At 46.9% G+C, this 20,165-nt stretch overlaps 1 protein-coding gene across 3 annotated transcripts in view; it reads left to right on the forward strand.

Moving 5' to 3' along the window:
• LOC139280901 (CCR4-NOT transcription complex subunit 4-like) overlaps positions 1–15,343 on the forward strand; it is a 172,783-nt gene extending 157,440 nt beyond the window's left edge. For all 3 annotated transcript variants that reach the window (XM_070900703.1, XM_070900702.1, XM_070900704.1), the window contains one exon: positions 14,098–15,343. In XM_070900703.1, the coding sequence (XP_070756804.1) occupies positions 14,098–14,393 (296 nt within the window). In that variant the 3' untranslated portion in view covers positions 14,394–15,343. The remainder of the gene's footprint in view (positions 1–14,097) is intronic.
• The last annotated feature ends 4,822 nt before the right edge of the window (positions 15,344–20,165 follow it).

Below are 20,165 nucleotides of genomic sequence, written 5' to 3' on the forward strand. Positions count from 1 at the left end.
GGGGGGTGGGGGAAGGGAATTCATTAAATTCTACAATAAATCCTTATTTATACTTCTACAAATATTATACAAATAAATCCAACCTGAATAAAAATTTATAAGCAAAGAAAAGCACAGCCAGTTCGGCAGTACCTGTTCAGATGGGGGTGGTGGAGAGAGAAATAGCAGGTTTCCACTTCCTGATTATTGATTCGTGACCCCTGCAGGGAAATGTCTGTAGACATCTGCCAACAAGACTGTCCTCCTTCATTGAAGGTTGGCATGCAGGTGCAGCAGGCGGTTAAGAAAGCAAATGGCATGTTGGCCTTCATAGCGAGGGGATTTGAGTACAGGGGCAGGGAGGTGTTGCTACAGTTGTACAGGGCCTTGGTGAGGCCACACCTGGAGTATTGTGTACAGTTTTGGTCTCCTAACCTGAGGAAGGACATTCTTGCTATTGAGGGAGTGCAGCGAAGGTTCACCAGACTGATTCCCGGGATGGCGGGACTGACCTATCAAGAAAGACTGGATCAACTGGGCTTGTATTCACTGGAGTTCAGAAGAATGAGAGGGGACCTCATAGAAACATTTAAAATTCTGACGGGGTTAGACAGGTTAGATGCAGGAAGAATGTTCCCAATGTTGGGGAAGTCCAGAACCAGAGGTCACAGTCTAAGGATAAGGGGTAAGCCATTTAGGACCGAGATGCGGAGGAACTTCTTCACCCAGAGAGTGGTGAACCTGTGGAATTCTCTACCACAGAAAGTTGTTGAGGCCAATTCACTAAATATATTCAAAAAGGAGTTAGATGAGGTCCTTACTACTAGGGGGATCAAGGGGTATGGCGAGAAAGCAGGAATGGGGTACTGAAGTTGAATGTTCAGCCATGAACTCATTGAATGGCGGTGCAGGCTAGAAGGGCCGAATGGCCTACTCCTGCACCTATTTTCTATGTTTCTATGTTTCTATGATGCCGACTAGCTGATCACTTCATGTCTAGGCTCACACTAACAGGATGGGCCCTTGGATGAGATGCAGTAGGGTGCATCCAACCATAGGACTGTAGCCCAGCAAGAGTTGTTACCTACAGGGTGGGGAGGGAAATGGAAGAAATTGGCTACTAAAAGGTCACAAACTCTGTACTTCTGTAATCTTTGTTTCCTGATATTTCCCATTGGCCTGTAGGGAATTGTTAGTGATGAGTCCCCCGATGAATATTAGTGAAATGCCCCTATTTCCACGTTCTGTTACTTCAGAAGTTGCCAGCAGTATTTTTCTGTGGTTGTCGTTTTCATTCTAAATTGGGACACTCGATGATTGATGTGAATTTTTCCTCTACAGGCATAGTTTTAGTTCGTCACCCTGTATCCATAAATCGGTGTCAGTGGGGCTTCATAACAGGCATATCTCTGCTGAATTAATATCTAGATCTGGAGATTGTTCCTCAGCAGTTAGTAAACCGATTCAGGGAATGATAGCGATCGTTTAGAGGGTTAAATGTTTGAAAAACTAGCTTCTGATCAATGAGTCACCTTCAGGCAAAACATAAGATTTTAATAACAGTTCCTTTCCTATTATTTCACCATAATTAGGATTTCAGTGGAGTATAATGAGTGCGGAATTGTTTCTCCTACGTTCACTTGAACTGCATGAAACACCTAGTGGAATGATTATAAATTCTTCGAGCATATTGAGCTGGGTAACACTGGGGTACAGGTCTGTCACTGTATAACACTGGATACAGTACTGGTGGGTACAGGTCTGTCACTATATAACTGGATACAGTACTGGTGGGTACAGGTCTGTCACTATAACACTGGGTACAGGTCTGTCACTGTGACACTGGTACAATACTGGTGGGTACAGGTCTGTCACTAACACTGGGTACAGTACTGGTGGGTACAGGTCTGTCACTATAACACTGGGTACAGGTCTGTCACTGACACTGGTACAATACTGGTGGGTACAGGTCTGTCACTAACACTGGGTACAGTACTGGTGGGTACAGGTCTGTCACTATAACTGGACACAATACTGGTGGGTATAGGTCTGTTACTAACACTGGGTACAGGTCTGTCACTGCATGACACTGGTACAGTACTGGTGGGTACAGGTCTGTCACTGTATAACACTAGTACAGTACTGGTGGGTACAGGTCTGTCACTATATAACTGGATACAGTACTGGTGGGTACAGGTCTGTCACTAACACTAGTACAGTACTGGTGGGTACAGGTCTGTCACTATAACACTGGGTACAGTACTGGTGGGTACAGGTCTGTCACCAGCACTGGGGTACAGCGTTGGTGGGAGCAGGTCTCTCACTGCAACACTGAGGTACAGAACTGCCACAGTGTAACACTGTGGTACAGTACGGGTAGGTGCAGGTCTGTAACTAACACCAGGATTCAATACTGGTGGGTTACAGGTCTGTCACTATATAACAGGTCCAGTATGCATAGGTGCAGGTCTGTTGCATGCAACACTGGGGTCCATTTTCGGTACTGTTTGGGGAGATGACTCATCAGAGGAAGGCAGCAGCAGCCAAGTTCATGTCACCACGGGTGGCTCTGCTGCACAGGAGGGCAAGAAAAGGATCTATAGTGGTAGGGGAATAGATAGGCATTTCTGCAGCCGCAATCGAGACTCCAAGATGGAATGTTGCCTCCCTGGTGCAAGGGTCAAGGATGTCTCGGAGCGACTGCAGGACATTCTGGAGGGGGAGGGTGAACAGCCAGTTGTCGTGGTGCATTTTGGTACCAACAATATAGGTAAAAAAAACGGGATGAGGTCCTACAAGCTGAATTTAGGGAGCTAGGAGTTAAATTTAAAAAGTAGGACCTCAAAGGTAGTAATCTCAGGATTGCTTCCAGTGCCACGTCAGAGTAGAAATAGCAGGATAGTTAAGATGAATACGTGGCTTGAGGAGTGGTGCAGAAGGGAGGGATTCAAATTCCTGGGACATTGGAACCGGTTCTGGGGGTGGTGGGACCAGTACAAACCAGACAGTCTGCACCTGGGCAGGACCGGAACCAATGTCCGAGGGGGAGTGTTTGGCTGTTAGGGAGGGTTTAAACTAATATGGCAGAGGGATGGGAATCTCTGCAGGGAGACAGAGGGAAGTAAAAAGGGGGCAGAAGCAAAAGGTCGAAAGGAGATGAGGAAAAGTGAAGGGCAGAGAAATCAAAGGTAAAAATCAAAAAGGGCCACATTACAACATAATTCTAAAAGGACAGTGTTTTTTAAAAAAAACAAGCCTGAAGGCTGTGTGTGTCAATGCGAGGAGCATTCGTAATAAGGTGGATGAATTAACTGCGCAGATAGCTGTTAATGGATATGATGTAATTGGGATTACGGAGACATGGCTCCAGAGTGACCAAGGGTGGGAACTCGACATCCAGGGGTATTCAATATTCCGGAAAGATAGACAGAAAGGAAAAAGGAGATGGGGTAGTGTTGCTGGTTAAAGAGGAGATTAACGCAATAGTAAGGAAGGACATTAGCTTGGATGATGTGGAATCTGGGTAGAGCTGCGGAACACCAAAGGGCAGAAAACGCTAGTGGGAGTTGTATACAGACCACCAAACAGTAGTAGTGAGGTTGGGGGTGGCATCAAACAGGAAATTATGATGCATGCAATAAAGGTACAGCAGTTATCATGGGTGACTTTAATTTGCATATAGATTGGGCTAACCAAACTGGTAGCAATACAGTGGAGGAGGATTTCCTGGAGTGTATAAGGGATGGTTTTCTCGACCAATACGTCGAGGAACCAACTAGAGAGCGAGCCATCCATGACTTGGTGTTGTGTAATGAGAGGATTAATTACAATCTTGTTGTGCGAGGCCCCTTGGGGAAGAGTGATCATAATATGGTAGAATTCTTCTTTAAGATGGAGAGTGACAGTTAATTCAGAGACTAGGGTCCTGAACTTAGCAAAAGGTAACTTCGATGGTATGAGACGTGAATTGGTTAGGATAGACTGGCGAATTATACTTAAAGGGTTGACGGTGGATAGGCAATGGCAGACATTTAAAGATCACATGGATGAACTTCAACAATTGTACGTCCCTGTCTGGAGTAAAAATAAAACGTGGAAGGTGGTTCAACCGTGGCTAACAAGGGAAATTAGGGATAGTGTTAAATCCAAGGAGGAGGCATATAAATTGGCCAGAAAAAGCAGCAAACCCTGAGGACTGGGAGAAATTTAGAATTTAGCACAGGAGGACAAAGGGTTTAATTAGGAGGGGGAAAATAAAGTATGAGAGGAAGCTTGCAGAGAACATAAAAACTGACTGCAAAAGCTTCTGTAGATATGTGAAGAAAAAAAGATTAGTGAAGACAAATGTAGGTCCCTTGCAGTCAGAATCAGGTGAATTTATAATGGGGAACAAAGAAATGGCAGACCAGTTGAACAGATACTTTGGTTCTATCTTCACTAAGGAAGACACACACAATCTTCTGGAAATACTAGGGGACCAAGGATCTAGCGAAAAGGAGAAACTGAAGGAAATCCTTATTAGTCAGGAAATTGTGTTATGGAAATTGATGGGACTGAAGGCCGATAAATCCCCAGGACCTGATGGTCTGCATCCCAGAGTACTTGAGGAAGTGGCCCTAGAAATAGTGGATGCATTGGTCGTCATTTTCTAACATTCTGGATCTGTTACTATGGATTGGAGGATAGCTAATGTAACCCCACTTTTTTTTTTAAAAGGAGGGAGAGAGAAAACAGGGAATTATCGACTAGTTAGCCTGACATGGGTAGTGGGGAAAATGCTGGAATCAATTATTAAAGATGTAATAGCAGCGCATTTGGAAAGCAGTGACAGGATCGGTCCAAGTCAGCATGGATTTATGAAAGGGAAATCATGCTTGTCAAATCTTCTTGAATTTTTTGAGGATGTAATTAGTAGTGGACAAGGGAGAACCAGTGGATGTGATGTATTTGGACTTTCAAAAGGCTTTTGACAAGGTCCCACACACGAGATTGGTGTGCAAAATTAAAGCACATGGCATTGGGGATAATGTATTGACATGGATAGAGAACTGGTTGGCAGACAGGAAGCAAAGAGTAGGAATAAACGGGTCCTTTTCAGAATGGCAGGCAATGACTAGTGGGGTACCGCAAGATTCAGTGCTGGGACCCCAGCTATTTACAATATACATTAATGATTTAGACGAAGGAATTGAATGTAATAGCTCCAAGTTTGCAGATCACTGGGTGGCAGTGTGAGAAGGATACTAAGAGGCTGCAGGGTGACTTGGACGTGTTGGGTGAGTGGGCAAATGCAGTATAATGTAGATAAATGTGAGGTTATCCACTTTGGTGGCAAAAACAGGAAGGCAGAATATTATCTGAATGGTGACATTAGGAAAAGGGGAGGTGCAACGAGACCTGGGTGTCATGGTACATCGGTCATTGAAATTTGGCATGCAGATACAGCAGGCAGTGAAGAAGGCAAATGGCATGTTGACCTTCATAGTGAGAGGATTTGAATACAGGAGCAGGGAGATCTTACTGCAATTGTGCAGGGCTTTGGTGAGGCCACACCTTGAATATTGTGTACAGTTTTGGTCTCCTAATCTGAGGAAGGACATTCTTGCTATTAAGGGAGTGCAGCGAAGGTTCAACAGACTGATTCCTGGGATGGCAGGACTGACATATGAAGAAAGACTGGATCGCCTAGGCTTATGTTCACTGGAATTTAGAAGAATGAGAGGGGATCTCATAGAAACATGGGTTAGGTTGGACAGGTTAGATGCAGGACGAATGTTCCCGATGTTGGGGAAGTCCAGGACCAAGGTTCACAGTCTAAGGATAAGGGCTAAGCCATTTAGGACCGAGATGAGGAGAAACTTCTTCACTCAGAGAATTGTGAATTTGTGGAATTCTCTACCACAGAAAGTTGTTGAGGCCAGTTCGTTAGATATATTCAAAAGGGAGTTAGATGTGGTCCTTATGGCTAAAGGGATGAAGGGATATGGAGAGAAAGCAGGAATGGGGTACTAAATTTGCATGATCACATTGAATGAAGGGCCAAGTGGCCTACTCCTGCACCTATTTTCTATGTTTCTATGTCCAGTATGTCTGTCACTCGCATTGAGCTATAATTACTGGTGCGTATAGGTCTATCGTTGTAACAACATTGGGGTACACTGCTGTGGTGGTGGGTGGGCGGGGGGGAGGAGAGAGATACAGACCTATCATTGTATAACACTGGGTACAGTCCTGGTGGAGACTGAAGTGAATTGTCTAATGATTTGTACCAATACATTAAGCCAAGTGACAACATGACAGATTTGCTTCAGATGCAAGCAGAACAGTGTAGAACTGTGCAGGGTGCTGGTTGAAAAATGCTATTGTAAAGTCTTCGCTCTGTAGGTATGGTAAATTGGTGTGGCTCAAGAGTGCATTTTATGAGACCTCTGACTGCATTGGACGAAGAAAAAAAATTGTATTTGTATAGTGACTTTCACATCCTCCGGATGTCGCAGAGTATTTCACATTTGGATTCCATTTGAAGTACAGTCACTGTTATGCTGGGAAACGTGTCAGCCAACCTGCACACAGCAAGGTTTCAATCAACAATGAGATTGCTGGCCAAATAACCAGGGCAGCTGCTGGTGATTCTGCCGTCTTCATTTACATCCTATCTAGATTCATCTTTTGTTTCTCAACTTGTCCCATTACCTCTCCTTTTATAATAAAAACAGAAAATGCTGGAAATCTCAGCGGGCCAGGCAGCATCTGTGGAAATAAACCGATTTAATGTTTCACGTCGCTGACCCTTCGTCAGAACCATCTCCTTTTGCCTCGCATCATCATCCTCTTTTGTCTCAATCTCTTCTGCCTTCCACCTTATCACAGACCTTCCCTTTTGTTCTTTCCTCCCTTCCCCCTTCCCCTACACTTTGCTTAAAACCTGTTACATCTCTAACTTTTTCCAGTTCTGACGAAGGGTCAAGAGAAATGTTCACTGTTTCTCTCTCTCCACATGCTGCCTGACCCGCTGAGATTTCCAGCATTTTCTGTTTTTATTTCAGATTTCAGCATCTGCGGTATTTTGCTTTTGAATCTGTGTGATGGTTGAGCGATAAGTGTTGTCCACCAGTACACCCTCCTGCTCCTGTTCCAGATCTTTCACACTCCTGATTCCTCTCCTGTTCATCTAATTCCTTGCCCTCGCTGATAGTTAGCAGGCACAGGCTCTGTTTCCATCGATATGACAGCTCTACATCTCTGGCCCCATATTGAGTTATATATACTCACTCACATTGGGTCCTGCTTGTGCTCTTACTCCTTACAGTTCAAGATAAGCCAAACTTGATCATTGGGATTGGCTCTCACCAGTACCTGCATCCCTCCAGCCTCCTGGAATCATAAAATGGTTACATCACAGAAGGAGGCCATTCGGCCCGTCGTGCCAGCTCTCTGCACGAGCACTTCAAGTTCTACTCACCCGCCCTTTCCCTGTAGCCCTGCAATTTTTTTCCTTCAGGTCCTTATCCAATTCTCTTTTGAAAGCCACGATTGAATCTGTCACCATTCCAGATCCTAACCAATTGCTGCTTAACAAAAAAAGTTTTTCCTCATGTCATCCTTTGGTTCTTCTGCCAATCACCTTAAGTCTGTGACCTCTGGTTCTCGACCATTCTGCCAATGGGAACAGCTTCTCTCTATCTACTCTGTCCAGGCCCCTCATGACACCTTGATCAAATCTCCTCTTGACCTTCTCTGCTCCAAGGAGAACAACCCCAGATTCTCCAGTCTATCCATGTAACTGAAGTCCCTCATGACTGCAGTCATTCTCGTAAATCTTTTCTGCACCCTCCCTAAGGCCTTCACATCCTTCCTAAAGTGCGGTGCCCAGAATTGGACACACTACTCCAGTCAAGGCTGAACCAGTGTTTTATACAGGTTCATCATAACTTCCTTGCTTTTGCACTCTATGCCTCTATTTATGAAGCTCAGGATCCCATATGCTTTTTTAACTGCTTTCTCAACCTGCCCTGTCGCCTAAAGTGATTTATACACACATACCCCCAGGTGTCTCTGTACATGCATTCACTTTAAGATTGTACCCTTTAGTTTATATTGCCTCCTTGTTCTTTCTACCAAAATGTATTTGCACCTTTCTGCATTAAATTTCATTGGCTACGTGTCTGCCCATTCCACCAGCCTGTCTAAGTCCTCTTCAAGTCTATCACTATCCTCCTCACTGTTCACTATATTTCCAAGTTTTGTGTCATCTGCAAATTTTGAAATTATGCCCTGTATACACAAGTCCAAGTCATTAATATTTATCAAGAAAAGCAGTGGTCCCAGTACCGCTCCCTGGGGAACACCACTGTATACCTTCCTCCAGTCCGAAAAACAACATTCACCACTACTGTTTCCTGTCACTGAGCCAATTCTGTATCCATGCTGCCACTGTCCCTTTTATTCCATGGCTTTCAACTTTGCTGGCAAGCCTATTATGTGCCACTTTATCAAACACTTTTTTGAAATCCATGTACACCACATCAACCGCATTGCCCTCATCAACCCTCTGTTACTTCAAATTAGTTAAACACGATTTGCCTTTAACAAATCCGTGCTGGCTTTCCTTAATTAGTCCACATATGTCCAAGTGACTGTTATTTTTGTCCCAGATTATCATTTCTAAAAGCTTTCTTACTACCAAGGTTAAACTGACTGGCCTGTAATTGCTTAGTTTATCCTTGCACCCTTTTTTTGAACAAGGGTTTAACATTTGCAATTCTCCAGTCCTCTGGCACCATCCCCGTAACTAAGGAGGATTGAAAGATTATGGCCAGTACTTCCATGATTTCCATCTTTACTTCCCTCTGGTCCTGGTGATTTGTCTACTTTAAGTACAGCCAGCGTTTCTAGTACCTCCTTCTCATCATATTTTATCCCATCCAGTATCTCAACTACCTCCTCTTTCACTGACTTTGGTAGCATCATCTTCCTTGGTGAAGACACATGCAAAGTACTCATTTAGTACTTCAGCCGTGCCCTGTGACTCCACGAGTAGATCTCCATTTTTGTCCCTAATCGGCCCCACCTCTCCTCACCACTCATTTACTATTTATATGCCGATGGAAGAATTTTGGATTCCCTTTTATGAAAGCTGCCAATCGATCCTCATACACTCTTTGCCCCTTAATTCCTTTTTTACTTCCCCTCTGAACTTTCTATATTCAGCCTGGTTCTCACTTGTATTCTCAACCTGACATTTGTCATATGCCCCCTTTTCTGCTTCATCTTGCTCTCTCTTTCTCTTTTCTTTTCTTCTTCTTTTTTTCTCTTTTTTCTCCTTTTTCTCTTCTTTCTCTCTTTTCCCCTCCCTCTCTCCCTCCCCCTCTCTCCCTCCCCCTCTCTCCCTCCCCCTCTCTCCCTCCCCCCCTCTCTCTCCCTCCCCCTCTCTCTCCCTCCCCCTCTCTCTCCCTCCCCCTCTCTCTCCCTCCCCCTCTCTCTCCCTCCCCCTCTCTCTCCCTCCCCCTCTCTCTCCCTCCCCCTCTCTCTCCCTCCCCCTCTCTCTCCCTCCCCCTCTCTCTCCCTCCCCCTCTCTCTCCCTCCCCCTCTCTCTCCCTCCCCTCTCTCTCCCCTCCCCCTCTCTCTCCCTCCCCCTCTCTCTCCCCTCCCCCTCTCTCTCCCTCCCCCTCTCTCTCCCTCCCCCTCCTCTCCCTCCCCCTCTCTCTCCCTCCCCCTCTCTCTCCCTCCCCCTCTCTCTCCCTCCCCCTCTCTCTCCCTCCCCCTCTCTCTCCCCTCCCCCTCTCTCTCCCTCCCCCTCTCTCTCCCTCCCCCTCTCTCTCCCTCCCCCTCTCTCTCCCTCCCCCTCTCTCTCCTCCTCCCTCTCTCTCCCTCCCCCTCTCTCTCCCTCCCCCTCTCTCTCCCTCCCCCTCTCTCTCCCTCCCCCTCTCTCTCCCTCCCCCTCTCTCTCCCTCCCCCTCTCTCTCCCTCCCCCTCTCTCTCCCTCCCCCTCTCTCTCCCTCCCCCTCTCTCTCCCTCCCCCTCTCTCTCCCTCCCCTCTCTCTCCCTCCCCCTCTCTCTCCCTCCCCCTCTCTCTCCCTCCCCCTCTCTCTCCCTCCCCCTCTCTCTCCCTCCCCCTCTCTCTCCCCCCCCCTCTCTCTCCCCCCCCCCTCTCTCTCCCCCCCCCCTCTCTCTCCCCCCCCCCTCTCTCCCTCTCTTCCCCCCCCCCCCTCTCTCCCTCCCTCCCCCTCTGTCTGAGGCCGAACCAGACCGTTCGCAACCTTGGTGTCGTATTTGACCCTGAAATTAGCGCTTGTCCACACATCTGCAGCATAACTAAGACCGCCTGCCTCTACTCATTTGCTGCTGAAGCCCTCATCCATGCCTTTATTACTGCTAGACTTAACTATTCGAATGCACTCTTGGCTGGCCTCCTACATAAACTCGAGGTGATCCAAACCTCGGCTGCCCGTTTCTAACTCGCACCAAGTCCTGCTCACCTACATTGGCTTCCGGTTAAGCAACGCCTCGATGTCAAAATTCTCATCTTTATTTTCAAATCCCTCCATGGCCCTCCCCCCTCCCTATATCTGTAATCTCCTCCAACCCCGAGATGTCTGCGCTCCTCTAATTCTGCCCTCCTGAGCATCCCTGATTATAATCGCTCAACCACTGGTGGCTGTGCCTTCTGTTGCTTGGGCCCCAAGCTCTGGAACTCTCTCCCTAAACCTCTCCGCCTTTTTTTCCTCCAAGACGTTCCTTAAAACCTACCTCTTTAACCAAGCTTTTGGTCACCTGTGCTAATTTCTACTTGCGGCTCGTTGTCAAATTTTGTCATCTCATAATACTCCTGTGAAGTGCCTTGGGATGTTTCACTGCAGTAAAGGTGCTATATAGATACAAGTTGTTGTTGTGATCACTGTTCCCTAAATGTTCCCCGACTGACACTTGCTCCACCTGACCCACCTCATTCCCCAGAACCAGATCCAGCAATGCCCCCTCCCTCGCTGGGACGGAAACATACTGATCAAGAAAGTTCTCATGAACACATTTCAAAAACTCTTCCCTCTCTGCCCTTTACATCGTTACTATCCCAGTCTCATCATCATAGGCAGTCTCTCGAAACGAGGATGACTTGCTTCCACAACAAAAAGGGATGAGTTCATTGGTGTTTCAATGAAGGACCGAATATTCCAGGTTCCGAACTGCATCGTATAGAGTGGAAGATGCCTGTGTGTGGATTTTTTTTAAGGTGGGGTGGCCATTGCACATCAGCCACCCACAGGCTTGACAGAGCTAGGTCTTGGTCCAGTGGCAAGGGTTACCTAAGACGACTGGAGACCTGCTCTGCTGCAAGGACCTAGTGAGCACACATCGCAATGTGGGCTGGCCCGTGCTGCCCCTGGGCCCTGAACTCGTGCCTTTCCTGGGCTCTGGTCACTTCCCTCTACGGACTCTTCGCCCCTCCTGCTGTCCCAGTCTATATTAGCATAGTTGAAGTCCCGCATATTCACTACTCCATAATTCTTGTAGGTCTCTAATTTCCCTGCAAATTTGCTCTTCTATATCCTTCCCACTTGTTGGTGGCCTATAGAATACACCTCGTAGTGTAATGACACCTCGACTGTTTCTGAACTCTAACCAAATAGATTCTGTCCTTGACCACTCCAGGACACACTCTGTCTGTCTGTCTGTCTCTCTGTGTCTCTCTATGTCTCTGGCACTAATATTTTCCTTAACCAATACTGCAACTCCACCTCCTTTCCTTCCCTATCTTTCCTGAACACCTTGTATCCTGGAATATTTAATACCCAAACCTGTCCTTTTTGAGCCCGGTCTCCGTTATCACCACCACAACATATTCCCGTGTGTATATTTGCGCTTGCAGCTCACCAACCTTATTTACCACTCTTTGTGCATTCACACACATGCACTGTAAAGCTATCTTACACCACCTTGTATTCTTAGTCTGACCCCACCTAATACCTTACTATTTCTTACTCTAGTGCTCTCTATCTCACCCAATCCTTTGTGCACCTTTTTTCTCCTTTGCAATGTTATATCCTGTTACCCATCCCCCTGCCAAACCCTCCCCAACAGTCCCACCCTTTACGAGGATATTGGTCCCAGCTCTAGTGAGATGCAACCCACTGGCCTGTACAGGTCCCACCTCCCCAAGAACAGGTCCCAATGCCCCAGGAGAATGAAGCCCTCCCTCCTACACCATCTCTCCAGCCACACATTCATCTGCTCTATCCTCCTATTTCTGTACTCACTAGCTTGTGGCACCAAGAGTAATCCAGAGATTACTATCTTTTAAGGTCCTGCTTTTTTTAATCTCTTTCCTAGTTCCCTAAAATCTGTCCTCATCCCTCTTTCTACTTATGTCATTGATATTGATATAGTCCATGACATCTGGCTGTTCACCCTCTCTTTCCCCCCCCCCCCCCCCCCCGATGTTTTGCAGCCGCTCAGTGACATCCTTGACCCTGGTCATTATCCATCATTGGCAGTCCCTCAGAATCGCTTCCACTCTAAAAATGAGTCCTTAGGTGACTGAACAGTCTAATACCAGAACCACAGTCCCTGTCACAGGTGGGACAGGTAGTCGTTGCGGGCGAGGGTGGGTACAGCTGGTTTGCAGGCATTCAACATACCATCCTGGAATCACATCTGTGCCCACAGAAACACCTGTCTGACCTGTGGTGCCATGGACTTGTCTCTGGCTGTACTCCCCAGAGGAATCATCGCCCTCACCAGTATTGAGTACTGAATACTGGTTGGAGAATGAGATGCACTCAGGACTCCTGCACTATCTTCCTGGCCATGTGTTCGGACTTGGCCTGGTAGTGTACAACCTCTCCTGTTAACCCTGCGTTGAACTTCCTAAGCCACATCGGGTCTGTCTCCTTCCAACCTCTGCAGCGTTCTCCTGACCTCGGCTGCCCTCAATTGAAACTCTTCTCTAGGATAGATTTCCTCAGCCTCCCTGTCTCTACCCTTCACATCCTTCAAACCCACAACCATTCAGCATCAGTCTCCCTCACCCATCAGCCTCTTCCTCGACCAGTTCCTTGTGTTTCACAAAATGGACCACCCTAATTCTCTGACTCCCAATGTAGTACTTGCTCTAGAAAAAGTTTTGATGAAAGATCATCGACCTGAAACATTAACCCTGTTTCTCTCTCCACAGATGCTGCCTGACCTGTTGAGTATTTCCGGCATTTTTTTGTTTCTTTTTCAGATTTTCAGCATCCGCAACATTTTGTTTTTGTACTGGCAGTTTGCTCTACTGTCGGAGGCTGTTTCTTCAGCCCTAATGCTGTGGAACTCTCCCATAAAAAAACGGCCTTTCTGTCTCTTGCACTGCTTTCAAAGCCTCCTTCTATTTATTAATAAAATTTTTCTATTCTAATGAGGCGTTTGATCTTTTCTCCCATCTCCCCAGTTGCCTATTTCCTGCTCACATTGGCTAATTCAGCTCTGGACAAGGATTGAATCTCTGACCTCCCTGGCCTCTGTGGCTCAACTACTTGTTGGATAACCTGAGTCATCAGGGAGGCCAATGGGCAATAGTTGACAAAGGCATGTCGGACAGGGGATTTTTGTGGTTAAATCAGTGGAGTTTTACTCGAGATATTTCCACCAAGGTGTCCCTTGTTTGAGAGACGAGCGGAGTTGGGATTGTTCTCCTTAGAGCATGGAAGATTAACGGCAGATTTAATTGAGGTATTCAAAATTGAGGGATTTTGAATAAATAAGGAAAAACTGTTTCCATTGGCAGGAGGATTAGTAACCAGAGGACACAGATTTAAAATAACTGGGAAATGAACCTGCAGGGAACTGAGAATTTTTTTTTCAAGCAGCAAGTTGTGATCTGGAATGCACTGCCTGGAAGGGCGGTGGAAGCAGATTCAATTGTAACTTTCAAAAGGGAATTGGATATATCCTTCAGGTAAACATTTTCAGGGTTATGGGGAAAAAGCTAATTGGATCATTCTTTCAGAAAGCTGGCACAGGCATGATGGGCCTCCTGGCCTCTTCCTGTGCTGTATGATTCTACTTCTGTCCTTTGGACTGAGTGTGTGATTGAACATTGAGTGCCAGCGGGTGTCTAACGTGTGTGTGCTCTCTCCACAGGTGTCCCGTCATCCACAGGGAACAGTTTAGACACACTGCAGGATGAGAACCCTCCACATTGGCTGAAGTCGCTCCAAGCGCTGACAGAAGTAGACGGCCCTACGGCAGCACAGACAGGGCACAGTAACCCCTTCAACACACAGATTCCCTTACACAGAGCTGGCTGGGCCCCCTACCCTCCACCCTCCAACCCAGGCAACTTTCACTCTCCACCTCCAGGCTTCCAGACCACCTTCAGACCCCCCAACAAAACCCCCACAGATCTATTACAGAGCTCTGCATTGGATCGTCACTAAGGAAAGCTGATTTACTCCCCACCCTCCTCTCTCTCCCTCTCTCTCCCTCTTTCTTTCTCTTTTTTTTTCTCTCTCCCTCACTACACATAATCTCAGTTCCTGATCAGTGCCGGATGCAATGCAATCACAGCGATATGTTAGAATTACCAGGAGATTTTTCGGCTCACCAGTCTCATGACAGCATGCTCTCCCCCCCCCCCTGCCCCCCTCTCCCTCGGGTGGGTCGCAGTGACTCCTGCCGACCGGTGTCCAATCCATACGAGCCACCTAGAATCATAGACTAATGCAGCACTGAAGGAAGCCATTTGGCCCATCGTGCCTGTACCTCTTGCAATAAATAATAAATCACACACCACATTTCAGGAAAACCTGCCATCAGTCGGGTGAATGTGAAAACTGCACAGTAAAACACACAGGAGTGTTGGTGTCAAAATTCATACTTAACGTATAATTAACGATGCTTTTGAGTTCACGGTCAGTGGGAGAATGGCATGCTGGGTAGGCATTTTGATTAATGGTTAAATGGGCATGTAGCTGAGGAGTGGATGAGTTGACTAAAACAATTTGATTTTTTAATTTTGACTTTAGCTTAAATAAATAATACAAGAAATATGTTTTAAAAAGCATTTACAAATTTAATACCTAGACAACAAAAGAACTGCTGAACAGAGTGGTATATACTCATTTCTTTATCTGTCTTTCTCTGTCTGTCTCTCCGACATTTAAAATTCACTGGACTGGGAGCTCTGGGATAGCACTGCATTGGGGGTCACTTCATTCATCAGGAGCACAACTTCTTGAAACTCTGCCTGCCGCTTCGAGTAATCTGGAGGTTCCGGACATCGTGCAGTATTTGGAGAGAGTGTGGTTAACCTTGACGCTAAAACTAAAAAAAAATGTACCTCTTCAGATTTGAAACTAAATCTTAAATAAAAAAAAAAAGAATACTTGACCCTGCTGCTTTTGGTCTACATCTGTGTCTGTTCTTTCGTTCGCCGACGTGCATCGCTGACAAACCAACGTAGCTGTGTCTGAGGTAGAGCAGAGCCCCGCGCCATGGTCAGCTTCTGGGAAAACAGATGTCTTGTCCACAATTGGTGTATAGGTCCAGGTTAACCAACTCCCGAGAACCCCCTGTAAATATTAACCAACTCCCGAGGACCCCCTGTAAATATTAACCAACTCCCGAGGACCCCCTGTAAATATTAACCAACTCCCGAGGACCACCTGTAAATATTAACCAACTCCAGAGGACCCCCTGTAAATATTAACCAACTCCCGAGGACCCCCTGTAAATATTAACCAACTCCCGAGGACCCCCTGTAAATATTAACCAACTCCCGAGGACCCCCTGTAAATATTAACCAACTCCCGAGGACCCCCTGTAAATATTAACCAACTCCCGAGGACCCCCTGTAAATATTAACCAACTCCCGAGGACCCCCTGTAAATATTAACCAACTCCCGAGGACCCCCTGTAAATATTAACCAACTCCCGAGGACCCCCTGTAAATATTAACCAACTCCCGAGGACCCCCTGTAAATATTAACCAACTCCCGAGGACCCCCTGTAAATATTAACCAACTCCCGAGGACCCCCTGTAAATATTAACCAAAGGAGGATTCGGGCCTATTCGAGATCAAGGTAATCTGCGGGGAGGCGTAAGACCGTGGGTATGATTCCGTATGAATACTTTGCTTCTCTGTTTTCACACGAGAGGGGCGATGCAGACATTGCAATCAGTGAGGAGTGAATATTAGATGAACTAAATATAGAGAGAGGAAGTATTGAGGGGTTTAGCAGCTTTGAAAGTGGATAAATCCCCAGGCTCGGATGAAATGTATACCAAGCTGTAAAGAGAAACAAAAGAGGAATCCTCTCTGGCTGCAGGTGTGGTGCTGGAGGACTGCTAATGTTGTACTGTTGTTTAAAAAGGGAGAAAGGGATAGACCGATTAATTACAGGAGACGGCCTCATCTCAGTGTTGGGAAAATTATTGGAAAAATTCTGAGAGACAGGATTTAGAAAGACACTTCATTTAGAAAGACACGGATTATCTAGGGCCGTCAACATGGATTTGTTAAGGGAATGTTGTGTCTGACAAACTTCATTGAATTTTGTGAGGAGGTAACATGGAGGGGTCAATGAATGCGTATGATGTAGTGTATATGGATTTTAACAAGGCTTTTGATGAGGTCCCACATGGCAGACTGATCATGAAAGTAAAAGCCCATGGGATCCAGGGCAAAGTGGCAAGTTGGATCCAATGTTGCCTCCGAGGCAGGAAGCCAAGGGTAATGGTTGAAGGGTGTTTTTGTAACTGGAAGGCTGTATCCAGTGGGGTTCAGCTGGGCTCAGTACTGGGTCCCTTGCTTTTTGTGGTACATATCAATGATTTAGACTTGAATGTAGGAGGCATGATTAAGAAGTTTTCAGATGATACAAAAATTGGCCGTGTAGTTGAAAATGAAGAAAGCTGTAGACTGCAGGAGGATAACAATGGACTGGTCAGGTGGCAAATGGAATTCAATCTGGAGAAGTGTGAGGTAATGCATTTGGGGAGGGCTAACAAGGAAAGGGAATACACACTGAAGTGTAGTGGAACTGAGGGACCTTGGAGTGCAGATCCACAGATCCCTGAAGGTAGCAGGCCAGGTAGGTTAAGAAGGGAACAGGGAGGTTCTGCTTGAACTGTATAAAACACTAGTTAGGCCGCAGCTGGAGTAGTGCATGCAGTTCTGGTCACCAGATTACAGGAAAGATGTGATTGCATGAGAGAGGGTACAGAGGAGATTTACGAGGATGTTGCCTGGACTGAAAAATTTTAGCTATGAGGAAAGATTGGATAGGCTGGGGTTGTTTCCTTTCGAATGGAGACCTAATTGAGATGTATGAAATTATGAGGGGCGTAGATAGAGTGGACAGGAAGGACCTATTTCCCTTAGCAGAGGGGTCAATAACCAGAGGGCATAGATTTAATGTAATTGGTAGGAGGTTTTGAGGAGAAATATTTTCATCCAGAGGGTGGTGTTCTGGAATTCACTGCCTGAAAGCATGGTAGAGGCGGAAACCTTTGCCACATTTAAAAAGTACTTGGATGTGCACTTGAATTGTCACAACCTACAGGGCTACGGACCAAGAGCAGGAAAGTGGGATTCGGCTGGATAGCTCTTTGTGGTTCGGCATGGACAGGATGGGCCGAATAGCCTCCTGTGCTGTAATTTTCTGATTAACCAACTCCCAAGGACCCCCTGTAAATATTAACCAACTCCCGAGGTCCCCCTGTAAATATTAACCAACTCCCGAGGTCCCCCTGTAAATATTAACCAACTCCCGAGGTCCCCCTGTAAATATTAACCAACTCCCGAGGTCCCCCTGTAAATATTAACCAACTCCCGAGGTTCCCCTGTAAATATTAACCAATTCCCGAGGTCCCCTGCAAATATTAACCAATTCCCGAGGTCCCCCTGTAAATATTAACCAATTCCCGAGGTCCCCCTGTAAATATTAACCAACTCCCGAGGTCCCCCTGTAAATATTAACCAACTCCTGAGGTCCCCGTTAAATATTAACCAACTCCCGAGGTCCCCCTGTAAATATTAACCAACTCCCGAGGTCCCCCTGTAAATATTAACCAACTCCTGAGGTCCCCGTTAAATATTAACCAACTCCCGAGGACACCCTGTAAATAATAGAGGGGAAATTGCGGTCGGAGGCTTCCTTCGGGCGAACACCTCCGACCCAAAATTTTTTAACAAAAATACCTGGTGGTCCCAGAGGAACTTAGGATTGTGGTCGGAGGCCTCCACTCGCAGTCCAGCGTACGGGAACATGTCTTCCAGGTACGTACGCGCATCCTGGAATCAATTGGGCCTGGAGCACCAATCCCTGTAGTATTGTCATTGATGATAGGAGTTCTGTTTGTACGAGCTCCCATTACTATCAGAGGGAAAAAAAACGAAGCAACACAATAAATGTTAAAAAAACACCGAATTTAAAATTAATTGAAATTGAAATAATAAAATGTTTCGGGGGGAAAAAAAACTTGTGGCAATTTTTTGTGTTTTAATAGGTATTAAAAATAAACTTCCCTTACTGCATATGGTTTTTAATATAAAGGAGTGATTAAATTTAATTTTTCTGTTTTAAAACTCTCATGCTGGTAAAAGTAGGCTAAATGCCAGCTTTTATCAAGCATAAGAGTTTGAAGGACATGAGTTGGGCAAACAGCCCAATCTCTGCCCTGTGAATGTCCTTCTCCTGGGGATGCATTGGACCTGTCAAAAGAAATTTTGACAGGTCCAACGCATCCCCGGCGCATGCGCAGCGCGAGCCAAAAACCGGCATTTGCGAGGCCTCGCCGGGTGCGTGCACACATCGTACGCACCCAGAGCGGCTGCAATTATCAGCCCATTAACCAACTCCCGAGGTCTCCCTGTAAATATTAACCAACTCCCGAGGACACCCTGCCAAAATGAACAACTCCCGAGAAAACTCTACGAATGTTCCCGAACCCAACTCCGCCCCGCCTCCCGCCCACACCCCATCCCCCTCCAGGGTTCACGACTCAGCCTCCCAGGGATAGGAGCCCCCTGCCCCTCGCCTCCCCACCTCATCCTGGGTCCAGCGCTTACCTTGTCCTGTGGCAGCCAGCTCTGCGTTCCCCGCACCACTGTCCATAAGGCTGACTTCCGGGCGGCACACCTGTCCTTTCCACGGCGTGTTGCCCCCTCGCCACACTGCGGGTGGGACACAGCAAAATCGAGGACTGGTATTTTCCCCGAAAAAAACGGGTGGGTTTGGAGTGTGGGGTCAGTTAAATTGTTAAAAATGCAATTCCCAACCTGATCCCACCTCCAAACTGTCCAGTTCCGGTTTTACCGGAGGGGAGGACAGGCGACCAACCCACTCCCATTGGGCATTACCCCAATTTAAATAATGTACTGAGGCTGAAAGTCTCTCTATTACATTTGGAATTTAACTGTCGAGGGACAGGTTTCACACAATTCGTGAAACCCGGCAGTTAAACCGAAGCGAGACTGCTGGATCCAGGACGATAATGGCTTTGTACCGACCTCCTGGATCCAGGGTCCCTGTTGTGCCCACTCAACTGATTGGACACACCCCCACGAGGCCTCCTGCCCCACCCCACTGATGGGGCTGAGGCCGGCTGCCATTCACCGATGCTCCAGTCGACCCACAACCTTCTCGCGACCCCGCCCCTGCCAATCACCGATCCTCCAGTCGACCCCTGACCCGCGCACAACCGACCCCCGATCTCCCCACCCCGACCCCTAATCAATCCTTCCCCGGACCAAGTCCTCACTCCCTTTCCACATCTGAAGCCCACCTGCCCGCAGCTAGCCAGCCTCTCAACCTTGCTGGCTACATGAGGCAATAATCTAAGGGGCCTGCTTTCAAAGTTGGAAGGACCTGAGGGGAACCCAGCCGCTCGGGTTTGGCGCCCGCCACAGATGCCCCCCCAGCGACTACCCACCGACTTAAAGCCGGTGAGTTCAAATCCCACCATGACAGTTTGACAGTCCAGGGGAGAGAGTGGGACTGAGAGAATCAGTAAACTGGGGAGAGTTGGACAGAGAATCAGTAAACTGGGGAGCGTCGGACTGAAAGAATCAGTAAACTGGGGAGAGAGTGGGACTGAGAGAATCAGTAAACTGGGGAGAATTGGATAGAGAATCAATAAACTGCGGAGAGTGAGACTGAGAGAATCAGTAAACTGGGGAGAGAGCGGGACTGAGAGAATCAGTAAA

This window comes from Pristiophorus japonicus, chromosome 15, assembly GCF_044704955.1.
Source record: "Pristiophorus japonicus isolate sPriJap1 chromosome 15, sPriJap1.hap1, whole genome shotgun sequence".
Classification (NCBI taxonomy): Eukaryota; Metazoa; Chordata; class Chondrichthyes; family Pristiophoridae; genus Pristiophorus; species Pristiophorus japonicus.